This window comes from Nanorana parkeri, unplaced genomic scaffold, assembly GCF_000935625.1.
Source record: "Nanorana parkeri isolate BGI_ZX_2015 unplaced genomic scaffold, ASM93562v1 scaffold210, whole genome shotgun sequence".
NCBI lineage: Eukaryota > Metazoa > Chordata > Amphibia > Anura > Dicroglossidae > Nanorana > Nanorana parkeri.
The window spans coordinates 199,485-220,190 of record NW_017306478.1 but is presented as its reverse complement, the minus strand read 5'-3'; the positions used below and the strand labels follow the sequence as shown (position 1 = coordinate 220,190).

The window sequence follows — 20,706 nt, the reverse complement described above, 5'->3', positions numbered from 1 at the left end:
GGATTTTATTGCTAAAAGAATGACGATTGTTGATGATGTCATCCATTCCATCACAATATATTGTATGGAGGTTCCAAGCCGCTGCATACACTGACCTCCGCCCTCTAGTGGCCGCCTGTCATATCGCTCCTCCCTTTCTTCCTCCTGCAGCCGCTCTGCACTCGGCTCCTCTCTATGGTTGCACATTCGTTCCTTCCTTTTTCCCTGTCCCCGGAAACATTTCTCTCTGTGATTGGTTCCGCTTGCTGGAGATACTTTTCAGGCAGGAAAGGGAGTGAGGTACGGCTACACAGGGGAAGTTGGGAGTGGGGTCCTGAGCACACAGACAGTTTTATCTGTCACTTTCGGCCAATCACAGTTCATGTCTACCTCCACACTAAGGAGAGGTGATTGTTTCATGTTTTGATTTGCATTCTGATAATTTCTAATGCATCATAAAGCCCAACTCCAGCCTGAATTTCATGTCTGTTTGAGATGGAGCTAGGGAAGGTGTCAGATTCTTATTGCTGTCCTCTCTGGGGAGATTTCCTCTCACTTCCTGTTCCAGTGATGTTTGTTAGACAGAACAGGAAGATGGGAGAAATTTCCATCAGGGACGCAGGCAGCTGACCCAACCTTCCCTGCCATATTCCAAACTGACAAGATTTGGCTGGAGCTGGGCTCTGCCGTAGGACACAATGTACAGGAAGTCATGGTCCAGGCTGAAATAAGGTATAATAATGACAATGCCTTGTAAGTTAGTGTCATGACCGCTCGTGGGCAGTGAGCAATGTGGAGGGGTCGGTCCATCATCACAGAGGATGCCATTTATAGCATTGTGCATAGAAACGATCTGCGACATTGAGCTGTGAATGGTCAGATTGGTGGATGTTTTGTATAACGGTGGAGTCCGGAGAGCCATAGATTCCTGACGTCTCCATTGGCCGGAGTCCTTCCATGTTGACTTGTCTGATCTGCAGAGGGTTGTGCCATTCCAGAACTGTACAATTCCATGCAGGTTGGACAGATCCTAATTGGCAGTTACAATCTGACCACAAACACGCCTGGAAGGTCATTCTTTATTCTGCTTCTGAATGTGGAGTTATTCTGATGGCCAATCTGGAGAGAATGAATGGAAGCAGAAGATGGTGGCCGATCCAAGTGGAAACTCTACCACAATCACGTCTCCTCTGCTTGTGTCCTGCAGGTCCTGCTTGTTGGATGGGATGGAAGATGTTGTCTCCCGGCTGTGCGGATCTCCTCCATCAGACCCGTTACCAGTCTGGGTCAGTGGCCATGTTGGCGTCTGCTTTAACCAGCTGATCCTCAGCACCGTTCCTCATGTTTTATTTGCCATCAGCAGTGCCTGCCATGCCGGGGCCTACAGGTAATCCACATACACACCGTGCCTCTTCTTGTCCTGGGATCGGGATTGACTAGAATAGTTATTATGGAATATAATGAGATTCTAGAGGTAAAGGGAGATGGTCCTTATGAGGAAGGGTGGAGGTGAAGAGAGATGGTCCTTATGAGGAAGGGTGGAGGTGAAGTGAGATGGTCCTTATGAGGAAGGGTGGAGGTGAAGTGAGATGGTCCTTTATGAGGATGGGTGGAGAGGAAGGAGATGGTCCTTATGAGGAAGGGTGGAGGTGAAGGGAGATGGACCTTGTGAGGGTGGGTAGTGGTGAAGGGAGGTGGTCCTGATGAGGAAGGGTGGAGGTGAAGGGAGATGGTCCTCATGAGAAAGGGTGGAGGTGAAGGGAGATGGTCCTTATGAAGAAGGGTGGAGGTGAAGGAAGATTGTCCTTGTGAGGAAGGCTGGAGATGAAGGGAGATGGTCCTTATCAAGAAGGGTGAAGGCGAAGGGAGATGGTCCTTATCAAGAAGGGTGGAGGTGGAGGGGGATGGTCCTTGTGAGGGTGGGTAGAGGTATGGTCCTGATGAGGAAGGGTGGAGGTGGAGGGGGATGGTCCTTGTGAGGGTGGGTAGAGGTAAAGGGAGATGGTCCTGATGAGGGTGGGTAGAGATGAAGATGGTTCTTATGAGGAAGTGTGGAGGTAAAGGGAGATGGTCCTGATGAGGAAGGGTGGAGGTGGAGGGAGATGGTTCTTATGAGGAAGTGTGGAGGTAAAGGGAGATTGTCCTGATGAGGAAGGGTGGAGGTGGAGGGAGATGGTCCTTATGAGGAAGTGTGGAGGTAAAGGGAGATGGTCCTGATGAGGAAGGGTGGAGGTGAAAGGAGATGGTCCTGATGAGAAAGGGTGGAGGTAAAGGGAGATGGTCCTTATGAGGAAGGCTGGAGGTGAAGGGAGATGGTCCTTATCAGGAAGGCTGGAGGTGAAGGGAGATGGTCCTTATCAGGAACGGTGGAGGTGGAGGGAGATGGTCCTTGTGAGGGTGGGTAGAGGTGAAGGGAGATGGTCCTCATGAGGAAGGGTGGAGGTGAAGGGAGATGGTCCTCATGAGGAAGGGTGGAGGTGAAGGGAGATGGTCCTTATGAAGAAGGGTGGAGGTGAAGGAAGATGGTCCTTATGAAGAAGGCTGGAGGTGAAGGGAGATGGTCCTTATCAGGAAGGGGGGAGGTGAAGGGAGATGGTCCTTATCAGGAAGGGTGGAGGTGAAGGGAGATGGGCCTTATCATGAACGGTGGAGGTGCAGGGAGATGGTCCTTAACAGGAATGGTGGAGGTGCAGTGAGATGGTCCTTATCAGGAAGGCTGGAGGTGAAGGGAGATGGTCCTTATTAGGAAGGCTGGAGGTAAAGGGTGGAGGTGAAGGGAGATGGTGCGTCTGAGGAAGGCTGGAGGTGAAGGGAGATGGTCCTTATCAGGAAGGGTGGAGGTGAAGGGAGATGGTCCTCATTAGGAAGGCTGGAGGTGAAGGGAGAGGGTCCTTATTAGGAAGGCTGGAGGTGGAGGTGAAGGGAGATGGTCCTTCTGAGGAAGGGTGGAGCTGAAGGGAGATGGTCCTGATATCGGAGGGTGAAGCAAAAGAAGATGGATAGAGAAAAGAACATGGTTGCACTGTGCGAGTGTGGAGGTGAACGGAGATGGTAATCATTAGAAAAGGTAGATGGTCTTTATGGGGCAGGGTGAAGGAGAAAGGAGTTGGTCGCTATGAGAGAAGGTGATGGCTGGAATGTCTTTGTTGTGTCTGTTCTTGATGATAACAATAAGTTGTTGTTTTTCTTCCAGAAACTCCCAATTTTCCTCCCCATCCCCCGCATGGCATTGCCGGATTTTATTCTCCTTCCTCCTCACGTTGTTCTGTGCTGCTGAATTGGCCTTGGGGGCCGCTTTTCCTCGTGAAGTCCCCTCCTCATTAGAAGTTCTCTCGGGTGGAGTGTACTGCTTGTCATGGTTTACCCATTTCCTGGTGCTCCTCAGCCTTCGGAGGACGTTGTACACCTCTTCCAGGGGACCTCTGAGTTTGGTGTTGCCGGTTCTTCTCCTGATTCCCTCCTCAGTGATTAGGATAGTCTGGTTATTCCAGCAAGGGGCTGTGACATCGCCTTTGAACTCGGTTCTCGCTTCTCGTTTTTCTCTCTCATGCCTGCGGCTTTGCTTTGTAGTTTTGTATTTTGGGGCGTCTCTTGTTCCTTCTCCATCCCGCAGATTTCCTGTCAATGTCTCCATAAATGAAGGTGATGAAGATGTCTCTCTGCTGTTCCCCCACAGTGTCAGCGAAGAGACATCAGAGGACAATGAAAGTCTTCTTTCTCAGTTGTTCTACTTTTGGATGAAACCACTTTTGCAGAGGGGAGCACGTGGAGAATTGAAGCAACCCCATGATGTGCCTTTGCTGCCATATGGTCTCCGTACTGCCGGAGTCTGCCAGAAATTCCTGTCTAAGAGTCCACCGGGAACATTGCGCCTCTTATCAACATTAAATGCAAGCTTTGGAAGCCGATATTACTCTTTAGGGCTCATAAAACTTTGTTCCACCATCCTCGGGTTCATGGGCCCTGTGCTGCTAAATTTCCTGGTGAATTTCATGGAGACCAGAGAGGAACCTCTCAGCTGGGGGGTGATCTACACTGCTGGGCTTTTCTGCAGTGGCTTTCTGGGGGCTCTTCTACAGAACCAATTCACACATCAGGTCAATAAGGTGATGTTGGCCGTGAGAACATCTGTGTTGACTACTGTGTACCGCAAGGTCATCCATGGTGAGGGGACGGGACTGGCTGGGTTCTCCCCAGGGGAAGTGATGAACCTGATGAGTACTGATGCAGATCGAATATCAAATTTTTGCCGGAGCTTTCATGAGTTGTGGAGCCTCCCCCTGCAGTTCTCTATCACACTTTACCTCTTGTACCAACAGGTGGGAATAGCTTTTCTTGGGGGTCTTGGATTAGCACTACTGTTGGTGCCTTTGAATAAAGTGGTCGCCACTCGCATCATGAACAACAACAAAGAATTGCTCCAACATAAGGATGCCCGAGTCAAGGTACCCCCATCACTGTGTGTCTGGACATTTCCCAGAGTGTGTGCTCTGTCACTTCATCAGCTAGCCAAGGCTTTCCCTTTCTCTCTCTTTTCCTTCCATCCTCACTTTCTTCCCTTCCTCATTTTCCTTCTTTTTTTTTTTGCTTTCCCTTCTCTCTTTTCGTAGCCCTTCCATTTCCCTCTCTTTTATTCATTCCTTCCCTCCCTTCTCTTTTCATTCCCTCTCTCTTCATTTCTTCATCCCCTTCCTTCTCCCTTTATTCCTTCCTGGCCTCCCTTCTCCCTTTTTATTCCTTCCTGCTCTCCCTTTATTCCTTCCTGCTCTCCCTTCTCCCTTCATTCCTTCCTGCTCTCCCTTCTCCCTTCATTCCTTCCTGCTCTCCCTTTCCTTCCTTTAATTCCCTCCCTTCCCTTCTTTTTCACCTTCCCTTTCCTTCCTTCCCTCTCTTTCTCTTCTCTTTCCGTATCTTTTCCTTTCCTTCCCCTCCCTTCTTTCTCTATGGCTTTCTGTTGCCCCCCTCCCCCAGTTGCTGAGTTCCTCATCTGTCTGTTTCCCCAGCTGGTGACGGAGTTGTTGTCCGGTATGCGGGTGGTGAAGTTTTACACGTGGGAAGAACATTTTGCACGTCAGCTGACCATCCTGCGGAAGAAGGAATTGCGCAGTCTTCGCACCATTAAGCTACTGGACGCTGTTTGTGTGTACCTATGGGCGGCCTTACCTGTCCTTATTTCCATTATCACCTTTGTCACATATGTGCTGCTCGGGAACCAGCTTACTGCAGCCAAGGTCAGTGGGGAGGTTGGCGGTCTCTGTAGACGCGTCCATCACGTCCAGTGACCTGCCTCTGATACAGATTTGGCTCCTCTGTCATTCTCTGACATCACAACGATAAGTAATTATTTCCTGATAATTTTAGTTCTGTCTGGAGGACCCCTGACAGAGCTTTGTGTTCTTCCCTGTAGGTGTTCACAGCTCTGGCTCTTGTGGGGATGTTAATTCTGCCCCTGAACAGCTTCCCTTGGGTGCTGAATGGAATCTTAGAGGCCAAGGTGTCACTTGATCGGATCCAGAGCTTCTTGGAACTCCCAGATCAAAACTTGCTCATGTATTACAACACACAGGGTGAGAATGGGGGGAAAGGCACTCTAAGAACATGAATGATTTGACCTGCTCCCTTAGCCAATCACATCTGCTGTGAGAGCTTGTGACCTCTGGCAGTGCAGGCCGATGTGAGATCACAGCCTGGGGCTTTTGGTGAAGTTGTACACTGGAGCCCAATCCCCAGATTCTGCTGTCTGATTATAGAAAGCCTACATTGCTCCAGCCTGATACATGTCCCTCTGTGTCTCAGCACCCCCTACAGAAGGAACCTCAGTGGTGGATATGCAGAATGCCCTCTTTTCCTGGGCGGCAGAGTTTAAGGACTATATGGAGAGATCCACGTCACTGCAAGTCTTCATTGGTCATCTGTCTGTTCCCAAGGTGAAGCACCGATCTTATCATCTGTGTGAATGTATGATGGTATGTGTGGATGAACCGATCACTGATTTGTGTCACTGTTTGCAGGGAGCGCTGGTGGCCATTGTTGGAAAAGTTGGGTGTGGAAAAAGCTCTCTGTTGTCTGCAATGACTGGAGAACTGACCAGGTAATGATGAACCACTGATCACCTGACCAGATAACGTCACACCCCTGTTCACCTGACCGGGTAACGCCACACCCCTGTTCTCCTGACCGGGTAACGCCACACCCCTGTTCTCCTGACTGGGTAACGCCACACCCCTGTTCTCCTGACCTGGTAACGCCACACCCCTGTTAACCTGACCGGGTAACGCCACACCCCTGTTAACCTGACCGGGTAACGCCACACCCCTGTTAACCTGACCGGGTAACGCCACACCCCTGTTCACCTCGCCAGGTTTCCTCTGTTCTATGTTGTTACAGGCACAGGGGAACGCTGTACATGTCGCACCAGGAAGCCGGCTTTGGTTTTGTGGCACAGGAGCCGTGGATTCAGTTTGCCTCCATCAGGGAGAATATCCTGTTTGGGAAGGAATATAATGAGCGTCTATATAAGAAGGTTGTGGAGGCCTGTGCCCTGGCTGAGGACCTGAGTGTAAGTATAGCTTTGTGTGTGTGTGCAGACTGAGTCTACTGTAAAGGGAACCTGTCAGTAGACATGATTTTAAAATATTCTAGTTCCAGGGCTGTTATCTTCTTCTGCATCCCGGCTTCATTAGTGAGTCAGTGACCTGGAAGGTCCCGGTCACAATTGTATGTTCCTGATTACAATTCCTGCAGTGTCGGACATGTGAGGATCACATCTTACCTGTAATAGTGACCACAGCTCATTATGTCATTTCAGATATTTCCAGCTGGAGACCAGACTGAGGTCGGGGAGAATGGCGTCACTCTCAGTGGAGGACAGAAGGCTCGACTCAGCCTGGCCCGGGCCGTTTATCAGGTAAGGCCGCAGAGAATTGTACAGACAATGTCACTCTGTTTTCTGGACCTGGAAAAAAGTCTCACCCACCAGGCTCCTTCCACTCCCCTCAGACAAACCCCAGGATAGAGAGGTGTTCTATCAAAGTTTGTGACTATGTTGGAATGTGATACCGGTCACGTGGTCACACATTTTAACGTAATCTCGCCCAGTTTTCCGGTGGTGGAATGCGTGACCACCAGTAGGTCAAGCATTCCAATGCTTAGTCAGCTGTTCCAGGGCAGGTTGGCATCGCAGATCGTATGTGCAGGAGAACCAATCTGCCATGGAACAGCTGATCGGTCCTGAAATATCACTTCTATCCGACTTTGTGAGTGCGATCTCCCATTCAACCGCACTCACAAAGTCGGATAGAAGTCACATTTTAGGAATGATCAGCTGTTCCACCTTCCATCGGTTCTCCTGCACATACCATCTGCGATGCCGATCTGCCCTGGAACAGCTGAGAAATTCTGGAGGTTATGAGAAGAGCTATCCTATGATTTGCCAAAGCCACACCTCCTCGTGCGCACAGCTCCACCTCCTAATATACAGAACATTTAGATTAACCAGGGGAGGAGGAGGGTCAGGTCCACTCATGTTGTGTTGTGAATTGATCTGTGGATCCATCATTACCTTCTCAGGAGAAGGATATTTATCTGCTGGATGACCCCCTGGCTGCAGTAGATGCCGACGTGGCCTCTCACCTCATGGAGAAATGCATTCTGGGTATTTTGCAGCACAGGACCCGGATCCTCTGCACTCACCGGACTGAGCTGTTGGAGAAAGCTGATCTTCTCGTCTTGATGGAAGATGGGAAAATTATCCAGACTGGTAAGAGACAGAGGTGTGCAGTCTATAATTCTGTCCTCTCTCAGGAACTGATTACATGGTACTTATAATATTCCAGGACCCCCAGAAGAGATCTTGGCTCTGTTCGAAGCTTCACCCAAACTCAAAGTCTCACAAAGTGATGCAAAAGAAAAAGGTAAACATTATACATCTTCGAAGCATGGTCACCTGACTGGCTGTCACTTTCCACATCCGATCACCTGACCAGGCTGACACCTCCCATGTCCCTTCACCTGACACCTCCCATGTCCCTTCACCTGACACCTCCCATGTCCTTTCACCTGACCTGAGGAGAAAGTTAGGAGGATGGAGAAGGGATGGAGGACACTACTCCTATCTAATGACCTAACCAATTGACACCTTCCATGTTCCATCACCTGACCAGCTGACACCCCCTACATCCCACCACCTGACCAGCTGACACTCCATCACCTGATTGGTTTCCACCTATAGATTACAATATTTCATCCACTGAGCTGGAGGCATGTCCCACATCTGATCAACTGAGCTGCTACCCTCCTGTGGGAGCGGAAAGTATGTCCAATATCTGATCACCTGACCTGGTTCCCTTCAGTGGAAGCTAGAGGCATGTCTCATATGTGATCACCTGATCCAGTACCCTCCTGTGTGACCTGGGGGCATATCATATATTTCATTATGTGACCCGGTATCGTCCTGTGGTTGCAGGGAGAAGTGGCAGTAGTGTGAATGAAGAGGATGAAGGAAAGGAGGTCCTGTTTACCGGCTCTGCGATGGGGGAGGAGGAAAAGAAGGAAGGGGCGGTCTCTTTACAGGTGTACGCAGCATACTGGAGGGCAGTGGGAAGCTGCCTGGCCATATCGGTGCTGCTGGCCTTATTCTTCATGCAGGGTATGTTTATTGCTGGTCAGTTCATATTGCAATCATCTGTCTCTCTTCATAGGTCAGTCTGACTGAGCCAACTTGATCCTCCTGGCAATGGAATAGGGGCCCCACCATGCTCTCTCTGACAGCAGTGCATGATGGGATTTGTCACTGACACATACTATGACCATTGTATTGCAGCTTCCAGGAATGTGTCTGATTGGTGGCTGTCACACTGGATTGCAAGCTTGTCGGACAAGTCAGGAAATGAGTCCATCTCGGTTCTGTCCCCTCCTGTATTGTCACCTGCACTGCTTCTCTTCTCCCCTGGAGCCCTCGTGTGAGTACAACAATCACAGGATCCCTAGCTGGGGATGTATTTATGGATGGAGTGCCTTTGTGCCTTATTTCAGTCTATCTAGATAAAATGCTGCTTACACTACTCAACTATTCCCCACCCTAGTGTATAATGGTGTGTCAACCACTCCCCACTACTTTCCATCCTCCAACCTGGTGTATAATGTTGGGTGCACAACTCCCCACTTCCTCCCCTCCCTGGTGTATAATGCAATGTACACCCTTCTCCCTCAAACCTTGTGTACAAAGCTGCTTGCACTGCTTCACAAAACCACCCCTTCCACATCCTTGTGTATAATGCTGGGTGCACAACTCCCCATTACCTCCCCTCCCTTACCCTAGTGTATAATGCAATGTACACCCTTACCCTCTATTTTTCTGTATAATGCTGCATGCACCGCTCCCCCCTACACCTCCTCCTCTACATTGGTCGTATAATTACTATCCCTTAGCCACCCTGGTGTATAAGGTTGCATGCAATGCTTCCCTTTACCATCCCTCTCCCACCCCACCCTAGTGTAGGATGCTGCTTAGACACCTACCCTTTACCCCAGGTTGTAATGCTTTGTTTATCACTCCCCTCTACCCCAGTGTGCATAAAACTATGGGAATCCCTCCCCTCCCCCACCCCATTGTATAATGCTGGGTGCAACAATCCACTCCCCCCTTCTTCCATTTCTCCCACCTGGTGTATAATGCTGTGTGCACCCCTCCAATCCTTTCTTGCTCTTTCACTACCTCTGTTCCAACCCATTAATGTGTTATGTTGTTTGTCCTCTTACAGGTCTCCAGTGAGGTGGACGGAGTCTTCGAGTCAGAACAGTTCTGGGGATATAACCTTCTATTTGTCAGTATATGGCGGGATTGCAGCAGCCAATTCCATCTTTACTGCCTTGCGTGCACTCCTCTTTGCCCTTGGAACTGTGCACGCGGCTACTGTGATCCACAGGCGTTTACTGCAAAGAGTTCTGCTGGTGTGTAGAATTTCAGATTTGTGTTGTCATGTGATCAGATAGTGTCATCCATCCCTTCTCCATCCTCCTAACTTTCTCCTCAGGTCAGTGTCCCCCATCCCTTCTCCATCCTTCTAACTTTCTCCTCAGGTCAGTGTTCTCCATCACTTCTCCATCCTTCTAACTTTCTCCTCAGGTCAGTGTCCTCCATCCCTTCTCCATCCTCCTAACTTTCTCCTCAGGTCAGTGTCCTCCATCCCTTCTCCATCCTCCTAACTTTCTCCTCAGGTCAGTGTCCTCCATCCCTTCTCCATCCTCCTAACTTTCTCCTCAGGTCAGTGTCCTCCATCCCTTCTCCATCCTCCTAACTTTCTCCTCAGGTCAGTGTCCTCCATCCCTTCTCCATCCTCCTAACTTTCTCCTCAGGTCAGTGTCCTCCATCCCTTCTCCATCCTTCTAACTTTCTCCTCAGGTCAGTGTTCTCCATCACTTCTCCATCCTTCTAACTTTCTCCTCAGGTCAGTGTCCTCCATCCCTTCTCCATCCTCCTAACTTTCTCCTCAGGTCAGTGTCCTCCATCCCTTCTCCATCCTCCTAACTTTCTCCTCAGGTCAGTGTCCTCCATCCCTTCTCCATCCTCCTAACTTTCTCCTCAGGTCAGTGTCCTCCATCCCTTCTCCATCCTCCTAACTTTCTCCTCAGGTCAGTGTTCTCCATCCCTTCTCCATCCTCCTAACTTTCTCCTCAGGTCAGTGTCCTCCATCCCTTCTCCATCCTCCTAACTTTCTCCTCAGGTCAGTGTTCTCCATCCCTTCTCCATCCTCCTAACTTTCTCCTCAGGTCAGTGTTCTCCATCACTTCTCCATCCTCCTAACTTTTTCCTCAGGTCAGTGTCATCCATCCCTTCTGCATCCTCCTAACTTTCTCCTCAGGTCAGTGTTCTCCATCACTTCTCCATCCTCCTAACTTTTTCCTCAGGTCAGTGTCATCCATCCCTTCTGCATCCTTCTAACTTTCTCCTCAGGTCAGTGTCCTCCATCCCTTCTCCATCCTCCTAACTCTCTGTCCTCAGGTCAATGTCCTCAGTCCCCTCTCCATCCTCCTATCTGTCCTTAGGTCAGTGTTCTCCATCCCCTTTCCATCCTCCTGAATCTCTCTCCTCAGGTCAGTGTCCTCTGTTCCCTCTCCACCCTCCTAATTCTCTCCCCTGAGGTCAGTGTCCTCTATCCTCTTTTCATGCTTTTAACTCTTTCTACTCTGGTCAGTGTCCTCTGTCCCCTCTCCATCAGCCTAACTCTTTCTCCTCAGTTCAATGTCCTCCATCCCCTTTCCATCCTCCTAATTCTACCTCCTCAGGTCTGTGTCCTTCACCCCCTAATACCTCTCTCTTCTCAGGTCAGTGTCCTCCATCCCCTCTCCACCCCCATAACTCTCTCCTCAGGCCCCTGTCCTGTATTCTCTCCAATTCTCCTATCTCTCTCTCTCCTCATTAGGCCACGGTAACATTCTTCGACAGCACGCCAGTAGGACGCATCATTAATCGATTCTCCTCTGACATGTACTGCGTTGATGATTTCCTCCCCTTCATCCTCAACATATTCTTGGCCAACATCTTTGGTTTGCTGGGCATGCTGGTAATGATCAGTTACGGCCTGCCATGGATCCTGCCCGTCCTCCTTCCTCTGGGTCTCCTGTACTATTCCATTCAGAGATTTTATCGCCACACTTCCCGTGAGCTCAAACGGTTGCAGAGCATCACCCTGTCCCCAATATACAGCCACTTCTCTGAGACGCTGTCTGGCCTGAGTACCATCCGCGCCATGCGTCATGCTGACAGGTATGACTGTATGTGCTGTGTCTGTGTGCTTTGTGTGTACTCTGTGTGCAGGAAGCTTCCAGTACATCTGACCGTAATCAAGGGGTGTTCTTCTTCTGCAGAGAACAGCTGGCAGGAAGGAGTGAGCATTAGGGAAGAGAGCAGACATGGAGATGGGTGTAACTAGGGGGGAAAAGGAGAACAGGTAGAGGAGAGTGAGCATTGAGGAGGAGAGCAGACAAGGAGATGGGTGAATACTCACTGAGGGTGTAAGAATCCTACAGTGCTCTCTCTATTAATGTACAGGATTGGCTGAAGCAGTTTGTATCTTATAATACCGTGTTTCCCCGAAAATAAGACACTGTCTTATAAATGTACAACAATCCACACTTATTCATGTACAAAAATATGGTTATCAGGGCAATCAGGGCTGCCGTACCTTTCCAAGAGCAATTTGCTAACCAATCGCTGGCCAGAATGAGCGAAGCGCACTTTCACTATAGATTCCTCACAGGCGGAGCGCATTTGATATCACTCCGCCTGTGACAGGAGACGGCGCTATAGAGGATGCATCGGCTTATGCGGCTCTGCTCCCTCCGCTGCCGCCTCGCTTCCTCTAGCGCTGGCTTCGTTGGCACCGCTGATTCTCTCCTGCCTCTCCTGCGGCTCTTCAAGTTCCCCCTTATGCCACCACTGGTCCTGGAAATGGTCACAACAAGGTCTTATTTTCGGGGTAGGTCTTATATTTTAGCAATTCCCAAAAATAGTACCAGGTCTTATATTCGGGGTAGGTTTTATTTTCGGGGAAACAGGGTAGCTAATAGAGGAGTTTAGATACAATAGTATTTCAGAAACATTCCTGATGTTGGACATCACACTGTAGCTGAATAGATGTGTTGGGTATTGGGCCAGTCTAAGAGTTATCTCTGCTGTGATGTCAGAAAACAGACCTGTTTATCAGTTCACTAAATTTGTCCATAACGACAGCAAATGGAAATCGGAAATGTATGCGTATGATGTCCACGTATATATGCCTTGTATGTACATGGGTGTTATGACGCACCCTTATATGTGCCATGTTTGTACATTGTGAGTATGTATTATTTACTCTTATACGTGTGTGTGTATATACATGACGTACATATATATACTGTATGTACCATGTGTATATGGTGTACCCCTCTATGTGCCATGTTTGTAGTGTGTGTGTATTCTGTACCTTTTATATGTGCCATGTATGTACTACTAATTGCACTTGGAGTTCCCCTGAATCATCTCCACCCAGACATGTCTGAGAATTGGGTACAGTAATGGAAAAAGAGGGGAGGAAGTGAGAGAGCGGGAACATTCAGGTTAGGTTGGTGGTGTGAAGATGAAGTTTTGGGAGGATGACTTGTATTACGTTTGTTCCGGTGTGTTATTTTAGCGTTCAGTGATCCTTTTGTTTGGTTACAGGTTCAAAGTTGAGTGCGAGTCTCGTGTGGAAATGAACCAGCGCTGCGTGTACGCTAGTAATACCGCTGTTCAGTGGCTGGATATCCGCCTGCAGATGATTGGGGTAGTTGTTGTGACCGCCATCGCTGTTATCGCTATAATACAACACCAGAGGAAGGCCGGTGATCCGGGTGAGAATATCGATAGTGGTGGAGCCAGAGTAGAATAACGTAATGCAGTGAGAGACTGTCTCCGCCCTTCTCAGGCACATTGTACTACTTCTTCCCTTGCAGGTTGTCTTTCCGCCTCTCTGGCAGGTTGTATTTGCCTTTCCCTCGCACATTGTCCTCCTTCTTCCCTCGCAGGTTTCTTCCCCTTCCCTCGCAGGTTGTCCTTCTTCCCTCGCAGTTTTCTTCCCCTTCCCTCGCACGCTGTCCTTCTTCCCTCGCAGGTTTCTTCCCCTTCCTTCGCAGGTTGTCTTCTTTCCTTGCACGCTGTCCTTCTTCTTCCCTCGCAGGTTTCTTCCCCTTCCCTCGCAAGTTTCTTCCCCTTCCCTCGCAGGTTTCTTCCCCTTCCCTCGCAGGTTGTCCTTCTTCCCTCGCAGGTTTCTTTCCCCTTCCCTTGCAAGCTGTCCTTCCCTCGCAGGTTTTTTCCCCTTCCCTCGCAAGTTGTCCTTCTTCCCTCGCAGGTTTCTTCCCCTTCCCTCGCAGGTTGTCTTCTTTCCTCGCATGCTGTTTTTCTTCCCTCGCAGGTTGTCCTTCTTCCCTCGCAGGTTGTCCTTCTTCTTCCCTCGCAGGTTTCTTCCCCTTCCCTCGCAAGTTTCTTCCCCTTCCCTCGCAGGTTTCTTCCCCTTCCCTCGCAGGTTGTCCTTCTTCCCTCGCAGGTTGTCCTTCTTCCCTCGCAGGTTGTCCTTCTTCCCTCGCAGGTTGTCTTTCTTCCCTCGCAGTTTTTTTCCCCTTCCCTCGCAGGTTTCTTTTTCTTCCCCTTCCCTCGCAGGTTGTCTTCTTCCCTCGCAGGTTGTCTTCTTCCCTCGCATGCTGTCTTCTTCCATCGCAGGTTTTTTTTCCCCTTCCCTCGCACGCTGTCCTTCCCTCGCAGGTTTCTTCCCCTTCCCTCACAGGTTGTCTTCTTTCCTCGCACGCTGTCCTTCTTCCCTCGCAGGTTTCTTCCCTCGCAGGTTTCTTCCCCTTCCCTCACAGGTTGTCTTCTTTCCTCGCACGATGTCCTACCCTCGCAGGCTGCTTTCCCCTTCCCTTTCCACATTGTGCTCCTATTTCCCTCGCAGGTTGTACTTCCCCTTTTCCTTCGCAGGTTATTTCTTTTCTCCTCCCACAGGCTGTCTCGCTCTTTCCTCGCTAGTAGTCTCTCCCCGTCCCTCGTAGGTTTTCTCTTCTCTGCAGGCTGTCTCTCCCCCTTCTCTTACAAGTTGTCTTGCTCCTTTTGCAGGCTGATGCTCTCCTTCTTCTGCAGCCTTCTTGTCCTTATTGATCGCCTCTTCTTCTCCATAGGTCTGGTCGGGCTGTCTCTGTCCTATGCACTCTCCATCACAGGTTTGTTGTCTGGTCTCATCTCCAGCTTTACTCAGTCAGAAGCCATGATGGTGAGTGTGGAGAGAGCGGAGGAGTACTCCACCACTCTGCCATGTGAACCGAGAGAGGGGACAGTGATGGTAAGTGAGCCCCTATTTGCATCACAAGAATTGATCTATTGGTTGTTTGGTCCTGCATTTTATGGCATATGAGTGTGTTCCTATAAGGTCATCTTCAATTCTGCATTAAAATACACTGCCAACTTTCCTTAGATAATGAGAAATAAAAAGAGTGTCACAGTGTCTTGTCCCTCCCACCTCTGGACAGAGGACCCACCAATCATAGAGCAGCATATCCACCTTCAAACAGCCCATAGTCTCTTTCAGCCCTGGAGGCCTAGCAATGTTTGTACTACCTGTGACCAGAGAACCCGCCATTCTTGGAGCAACGTAGCCACCCTCAGACAGCCCATGCAGGACACATGGGGCTCTTTGAGGGTTCATTTCTGAGACACTTTGCACAGCTCACCTATGTCTTCCTTCCAGGTAGGGCCAGAATGGCCCAGAAATGGGTGTATTGAGTTTAGAGATGCCATTTTGTGTTACCGCCCTGGTCTTCCCAACGCTCTGGATGGCGTCAACTTCAGCATATCTCCTGGAGAGAAAATTGGAATTGTGGGCCGGACAGGCTCTGGAAAGTCATCTTTGTTCCTGGCACTCTTCCGGATGATAGAGCTGAATTCTGGACATATTCTTATTGATGACACTTCCACGCAAGAGCTGGCTTTGGAGGACCTGAGGTAGGTGACGCACAGACACTGGGGGAGGTGTCCTATAGGCCAGGCCATGTCCTCCTTTTTCTTCTTTGTTCAATTGTTCTGTTTCTCTGCCAGGTCACGACTTGCCATCATCCCTCAGGATGCCTTTCTGTTCAGTGGTAGTGTCAGGGAGAACCTGGATCCTTTGTCCCACCACGCAGACTCCAACCTGATGGACGTTCTCTCCCAGTGTCACCTGCAGGATTTGGTGGAACGTATGGGTGAGTGTCTCACAGAGATTGGGCTGTGACTCCATCATGCTTTGTGTCACTTATTGTCCCATGTCCTCGTCCTGCAGGAGGTCTAGATGCTGAGGTTGGTGACAGAGGGAAGAATTTCTCCCTTGGACAGAGGCAGCTCTTGTGTCTGGCCAGAGCTCTGCTCACTCAAGCCAAGGTGAGCCCTGTGGTAGACTGTAGGTTGGCTATAGACAGCGGAGGACACTCAGATGAGCGGCCACAGAAATACCTTTCTGTGGGCAGTCTTTCAATTAGCACGCATGCCCAGATCAGCTGAGTGCACCTCCTTCGCTCTGGAAAGGCTTTTACCCATATAAAACAAAAGCTGTTGGCCAAGAGCATACAAAATGGCCGACTGATATTTGACCATTATTGTCATCAAAACAGAAATCGATGGGAAAGCTTCCACTGGGGACACTAGTTCTGATGACCCTTCTGACCACCAGGGATTTCTCTCTCTTTGGAGGGATTTCCTCTCACTTCCTGCTGTGGCTATCAGAGAGGAAGTGAAAGTAAATGTCTCCAATGGAACACAGATGGCAAAAAAATCTGGCAGGGCTTATAACGCTCGCTTAGGGCTTGTTCACACGATGTCCGGATTCTGTCCAGACCAGAACAGTTCGCTCCTGCACTAAAAACACATCACAATGTATCCCTATGCGTTTTCTGGGCTCCAGTTCACACCAGCGCAGTGCTTTCCATTCCAGAGCGAAAAAATACTGCATGTCCACATTTTTTCTGGTCTGGAATGCACGGAAACGCGTCAAACACACCAAAAATGCGCCGGAAACGCTCCGCAGCTAACTGAGAAAAAAAGTTTATTTTTGCTCTACTTCGGATGATCTCATCACCATTGGACTTCCTGTTTGCGGTGGAGCAGCAGAAGGGAACCCTGTACAGTTGACCAACATGCTCCAGGACACCGAGCGTTTTGTGGGTTTGGTGGAGCATGCTCCCCAGCTTTATGACCCTCGGCATCCCCAATATAAGAATGTGCACCAGAAAAATGGGGAGAGAGAGAGAGATTGCCTCAATGCTCCATAAGGACTTTGCTTTATTCACTAGTGTGCAAAAGCATGACTGCGGTGAGTGATATCACATATCTTGTTTGGTGCCTTACTGTATGCTGGTCATGTTATCCAGATAAAGTAGTACATATTTGGGGGTTAATCTATAATAAGCAAAGTTCCCCGAAAATACGGAATCCCAAAATAGGAGCTGTCTATAATAATCAAACAGGTAATGATAATGTAACAAATTTTAATGAGAATTAATAATAAAGTAGAAAAACATATAAATACACCTACTGACAAAGAACATCTAAAATCAATTAAAATGACAAACAAGTCCTCCCTGATATCGCCCTGTGTTGATTGATGTAGATGAGAATCTAGTGACCGTTAGTGATGGTCACAAAGAGTCACTGATATTGGACACAAGCGCTGTGTTAGGCAAGCAAATACTCAGTATCAAAGAAGAGAAAAAGAAGGAATTACTCACTTCTGATGTGGTTTAGGTGGTGAGACAATTCCTAACAAAAGAGACTTCAAGCATGCATGAGGTAATGGTCACAATGGCTGTCCCAGACTGCTGGTCCCCGGTTTCAGCAACTTTATTTTCCTGTATGTTGGTATAATTGCTGCGAGGCCTGCTGTGGATCCTCCGGCCTGCTGTGGGACGTGCCTCTGAGGAAGCCCCTGTGTGTAGGGGTGAAACGTTAGGGTTAAACGTGTGTGCAAATGCAGGTGAATTACCATTACCTCATGCATGCTTGAAGTCTTTTTTGTTAGGAATTGTCTTACCACCTAAACCACATCAGAAGTGAGTAATTCCTTCTTTTTCTCTTCTTTGATACTGAGTATTTGCTTGCCTAACACAGCGCTTGTGTCCAATATCAGTGACTCTTTGTGACCATCACTAACGGTCACTAGATTCTCATCTACATCAATCAACACAGGGCGATATCAGGGAGGACTTGTTTGTCATTTTAATTGATTCTAGATGTTCTTTGTCAGTAGGTGTATTTATATGTTTTTCTACTTTATTATTAATTCTCATTAAAATTTGTTACATTATCATTACCTGTTTGATTATTATAGACAGCTCCTATTTTGGGATTCCGTATTTTTGGGGAACTTTGCTTATTATAGATTGACGCTGGAACCCAGGAGTTTTTTGTCCACTTTATTGTTATTTGAGGCGCTTCTCCTTTCCCCATTTGTTATTATATTTGGGGGTTATTATGCTGCAGGAAGATTTCCCATTCTTTGCAATGTATAGTGCTCTTTTGTCCTTTTGTCCATATATGACACTGCCTCTTTGCTCACCTCAGCTTACTGCTAGGTCCTGTGTGCACAAGACTGTCCACCATACAGTACCCAAAACATATAGTTGCAGCCACAACTGGGGGAGGGAGGAATCTCCAAGCAGCATTAGAAAATACCGTATTTGCCGGCGTATAAGACGGGTTTTGAAACCTTAAAACATCCCCCAAAAATACATACAGTATACCGCGCTGAGCCAATCACGGCAGGCTTTGTATTAAAGGAGAACTATGGGGTCAGGGCTTTTCCCCATAGTTCTCCTTAGGGTAACGGGAGGACACAAACTAGCGTCCTCCCGTCACCCTAAGGTCAGTATATAGGGAGCTACAGCTCGCGGTATACTGAGACGCCGGAGCAGATCCCGACATCGATGTGGAGATCCGCCCTGCTGCGTGAGTGACAGCTGGCTCTGCCTATCTAGAGGCAGAGCCAGCTGTACCCTGCTCCGTCCGTTCCGCCAGGCAGCGCTAGGGGGTCGTCTTATACGCCGAGTCGTCTTATACGCCGGCAAATACGGTAGACATTATCTATTGCCTGGTCTCATAAGGACATAAGCACAACGTGCTGCACAGATGTGAGCGCATTTCCACCCTCCCCAATGTTGCCTGTTGTCATTCCCCAAACCAAAGACCAAACCAAACATTCAGATAGGAAAACGGTTTTTATTTTTACATGTTGCAGACAGGATAACTTGTGCAAGGGTCATAAACTGCATTACCTGACCAGATTAGAACAAGGAAAGCATGAGGTGTGAGCAAGCTGTGTTTTTCTTAAACGCATGGCAAATTGTTCCTGTCAGGAAAGCTCCCCAGCAGGGGTCAGAAGATATCCGGCATACTGACAGCCCCCAAGTATACAAATAAAAACAAAGAACTGGAACGCGATAAAAACGCATCAAAAACGCGCTGCACGCATTGCACCGCGTTTGCAGATCTGGACCAGAAAATGGTGTGAAGAAGCCCTCAAGAAAAATGTTTTGGCCCCAGCAGAAAACCTTTTCTTAAAGAGATATTGTGATACATGCAAATAGGACACTGGTCGTGGTCCCTCATCCCCTGACCCTTCACCGCAAAACCTTTTCACCCAATTCAAACGCATCTGCCTAGACAACCCATGCATGAGTTGATCTCAACGTTGTATGCCCACCTTAAAGGAGAACTATGAGGGGGGCGCTTTTCACTCACCTCATAGTTCTCCCTATATACTGGGCTTAGGGTGAGGGGAGGACGCTAGTTTGTGTCCTCCCGTTACCCTAAGGAGAACTATGGGGAAAAATACTGACCCCATAGTTCTCCTTTCAGGATGAACTCTGGCAAAAACGTACCCTTGCAGTGGGGCTACCGCTGCGCTGCAAGGGTTAGGTGCTCGTTGTGTCTAGGGGGCTCAAAGCAGCTCATCAAACACATCAACACTGCATGGAATTTCTTAGGGTGGGTTTCATGATGGTGACAACAGTGGACCATGCCTGCGTGATGAAATGGTCACTTCAGAGACCCCGCGTATGAGTACATATTGTATAGGATAAGATGAGGAAGGGCTTGTGTACAATTTTCTCTCCGACACTCAAGAAAATGCATCAATGGAAGTCTCCCATGTGTCCCTCTTTTAGGTTCTGTGCATTGATGAAGCTACGGCCAGTGTCGACCATCAGACTGACCAGCTGCTCCAGCAGACCATCCGCGAAAGATTCAGAGACCGCACAGTCCTCACCATTGCACACAGGTACCCCAAATCCCTGACCACTCCCTGCCATGACTATGAATGGACCATGTGATGCCATGTCTGACCCTGCAGGATGGAGAATCCACCCTGATTCTTCCCTGCCAGTATCTAACTGACACCTTCTGTGAATTTTCTCTCACAGGTTGAACACCATCATGGACTCAGACCGCGTTCTGGTGATGCATGCTGGGAGGGTGGCTGAAATGGGTTCTCCCATAGTCCTCAGCAGCAAAAGAGACTCTCAGTTTTACCGGCTAATAAATCACGGGCAGAGCGGATGTACTGAGGATTAGAAGGAGGTGTCTTCCAGATCCATGTTTTGCTGTTCTCATGTGACAGGTCCTCTTAGCTCGATGTGGCCCATTTGTATCTCATTGTTATAACTGAGAAAATGAGAGATGCTAACAGAATTGTGATGTGTAAGTACGTAGTGTATGGGGGGGACCTGGAGGATGTGGGGTACCTTCTCCGTGCCACCTGGGATACCACCAAATCTTCAGCCTTTTTATCCTCATTGTGGGGATCTAACGGCGTTCTTTCTATTGAGGTGAGGAGCCCCAGCGTCCTATCCCTATTGCAGCCTTCACCTCTATCCTCCTCCTCCACCCCCCCCAATCTCTTTCTCCCCATCTCTGCCTTCCTCCCTCTCTATCCTTCCCCTGACTCCCAATTCAACATCTCCCCCTATCATTCCCTGCTCCCCATCTCTGCCTTCCTCCCTCTCTATCCTTCCCCTGCTTCCCATCTCTGCCTTCCTATCCTTCCCTATCTCTGCCTTCCTCTCCCTCCCTATCCTTCCCTGCTCCTCATCTCTGCCTTCCTCCCTCTATATCCTTCCCCTGCCTCCCATCAGCACCTCCCTCTTTCTGAGGGAGGTGCTGAAATTGGGGTGTGCCTCCATGGAGATGCCCCCCCC

General features: G+C 49.0%; 1 protein-coding gene across 1 annotated transcript; it reads left to right on the top strand.

Moving 5' to 3' along the window:
* Positions 1 to 257: 257 nt before the first annotated feature.
* Positions 258 to 20,083, top strand: ABCC10 (ATP binding cassette subfamily C member 10). The gene is made up of 22 exons (XM_018555705.1): positions 258 to 279; positions 1,187 to 1,366; positions 3,173 to 4,424; positions 4,983 to 5,210; positions 5,387 to 5,546; positions 5,776 to 5,906; positions 5,991 to 6,070; positions 6,367 to 6,538; positions 6,788 to 6,886; positions 7,549 to 7,738; positions 7,815 to 7,892; positions 8,444 to 8,626; positions 8,801 to 8,939; positions 9,741 to 9,930; positions 11,403 to 11,746; positions 13,181 to 13,350; positions 14,668 to 14,828; positions 15,234 to 15,487; positions 15,581 to 15,726; positions 15,804 to 15,901; positions 19,678 to 19,790; positions 19,933 to 20,083. Exons 2-22 carry the CDS (start codon positions 1,206 to 1,208, stop codon positions 20,081 to 20,083), a joined length of 4,500 nt encoding a protein of 1,499 aa, XP_018411207.1. The 5' UTR covers positions 258 to 279; positions 1,187 to 1,205.
* The last annotated feature ends 623 nt before the right edge of the window (positions 20,084 to 20,706 follow it).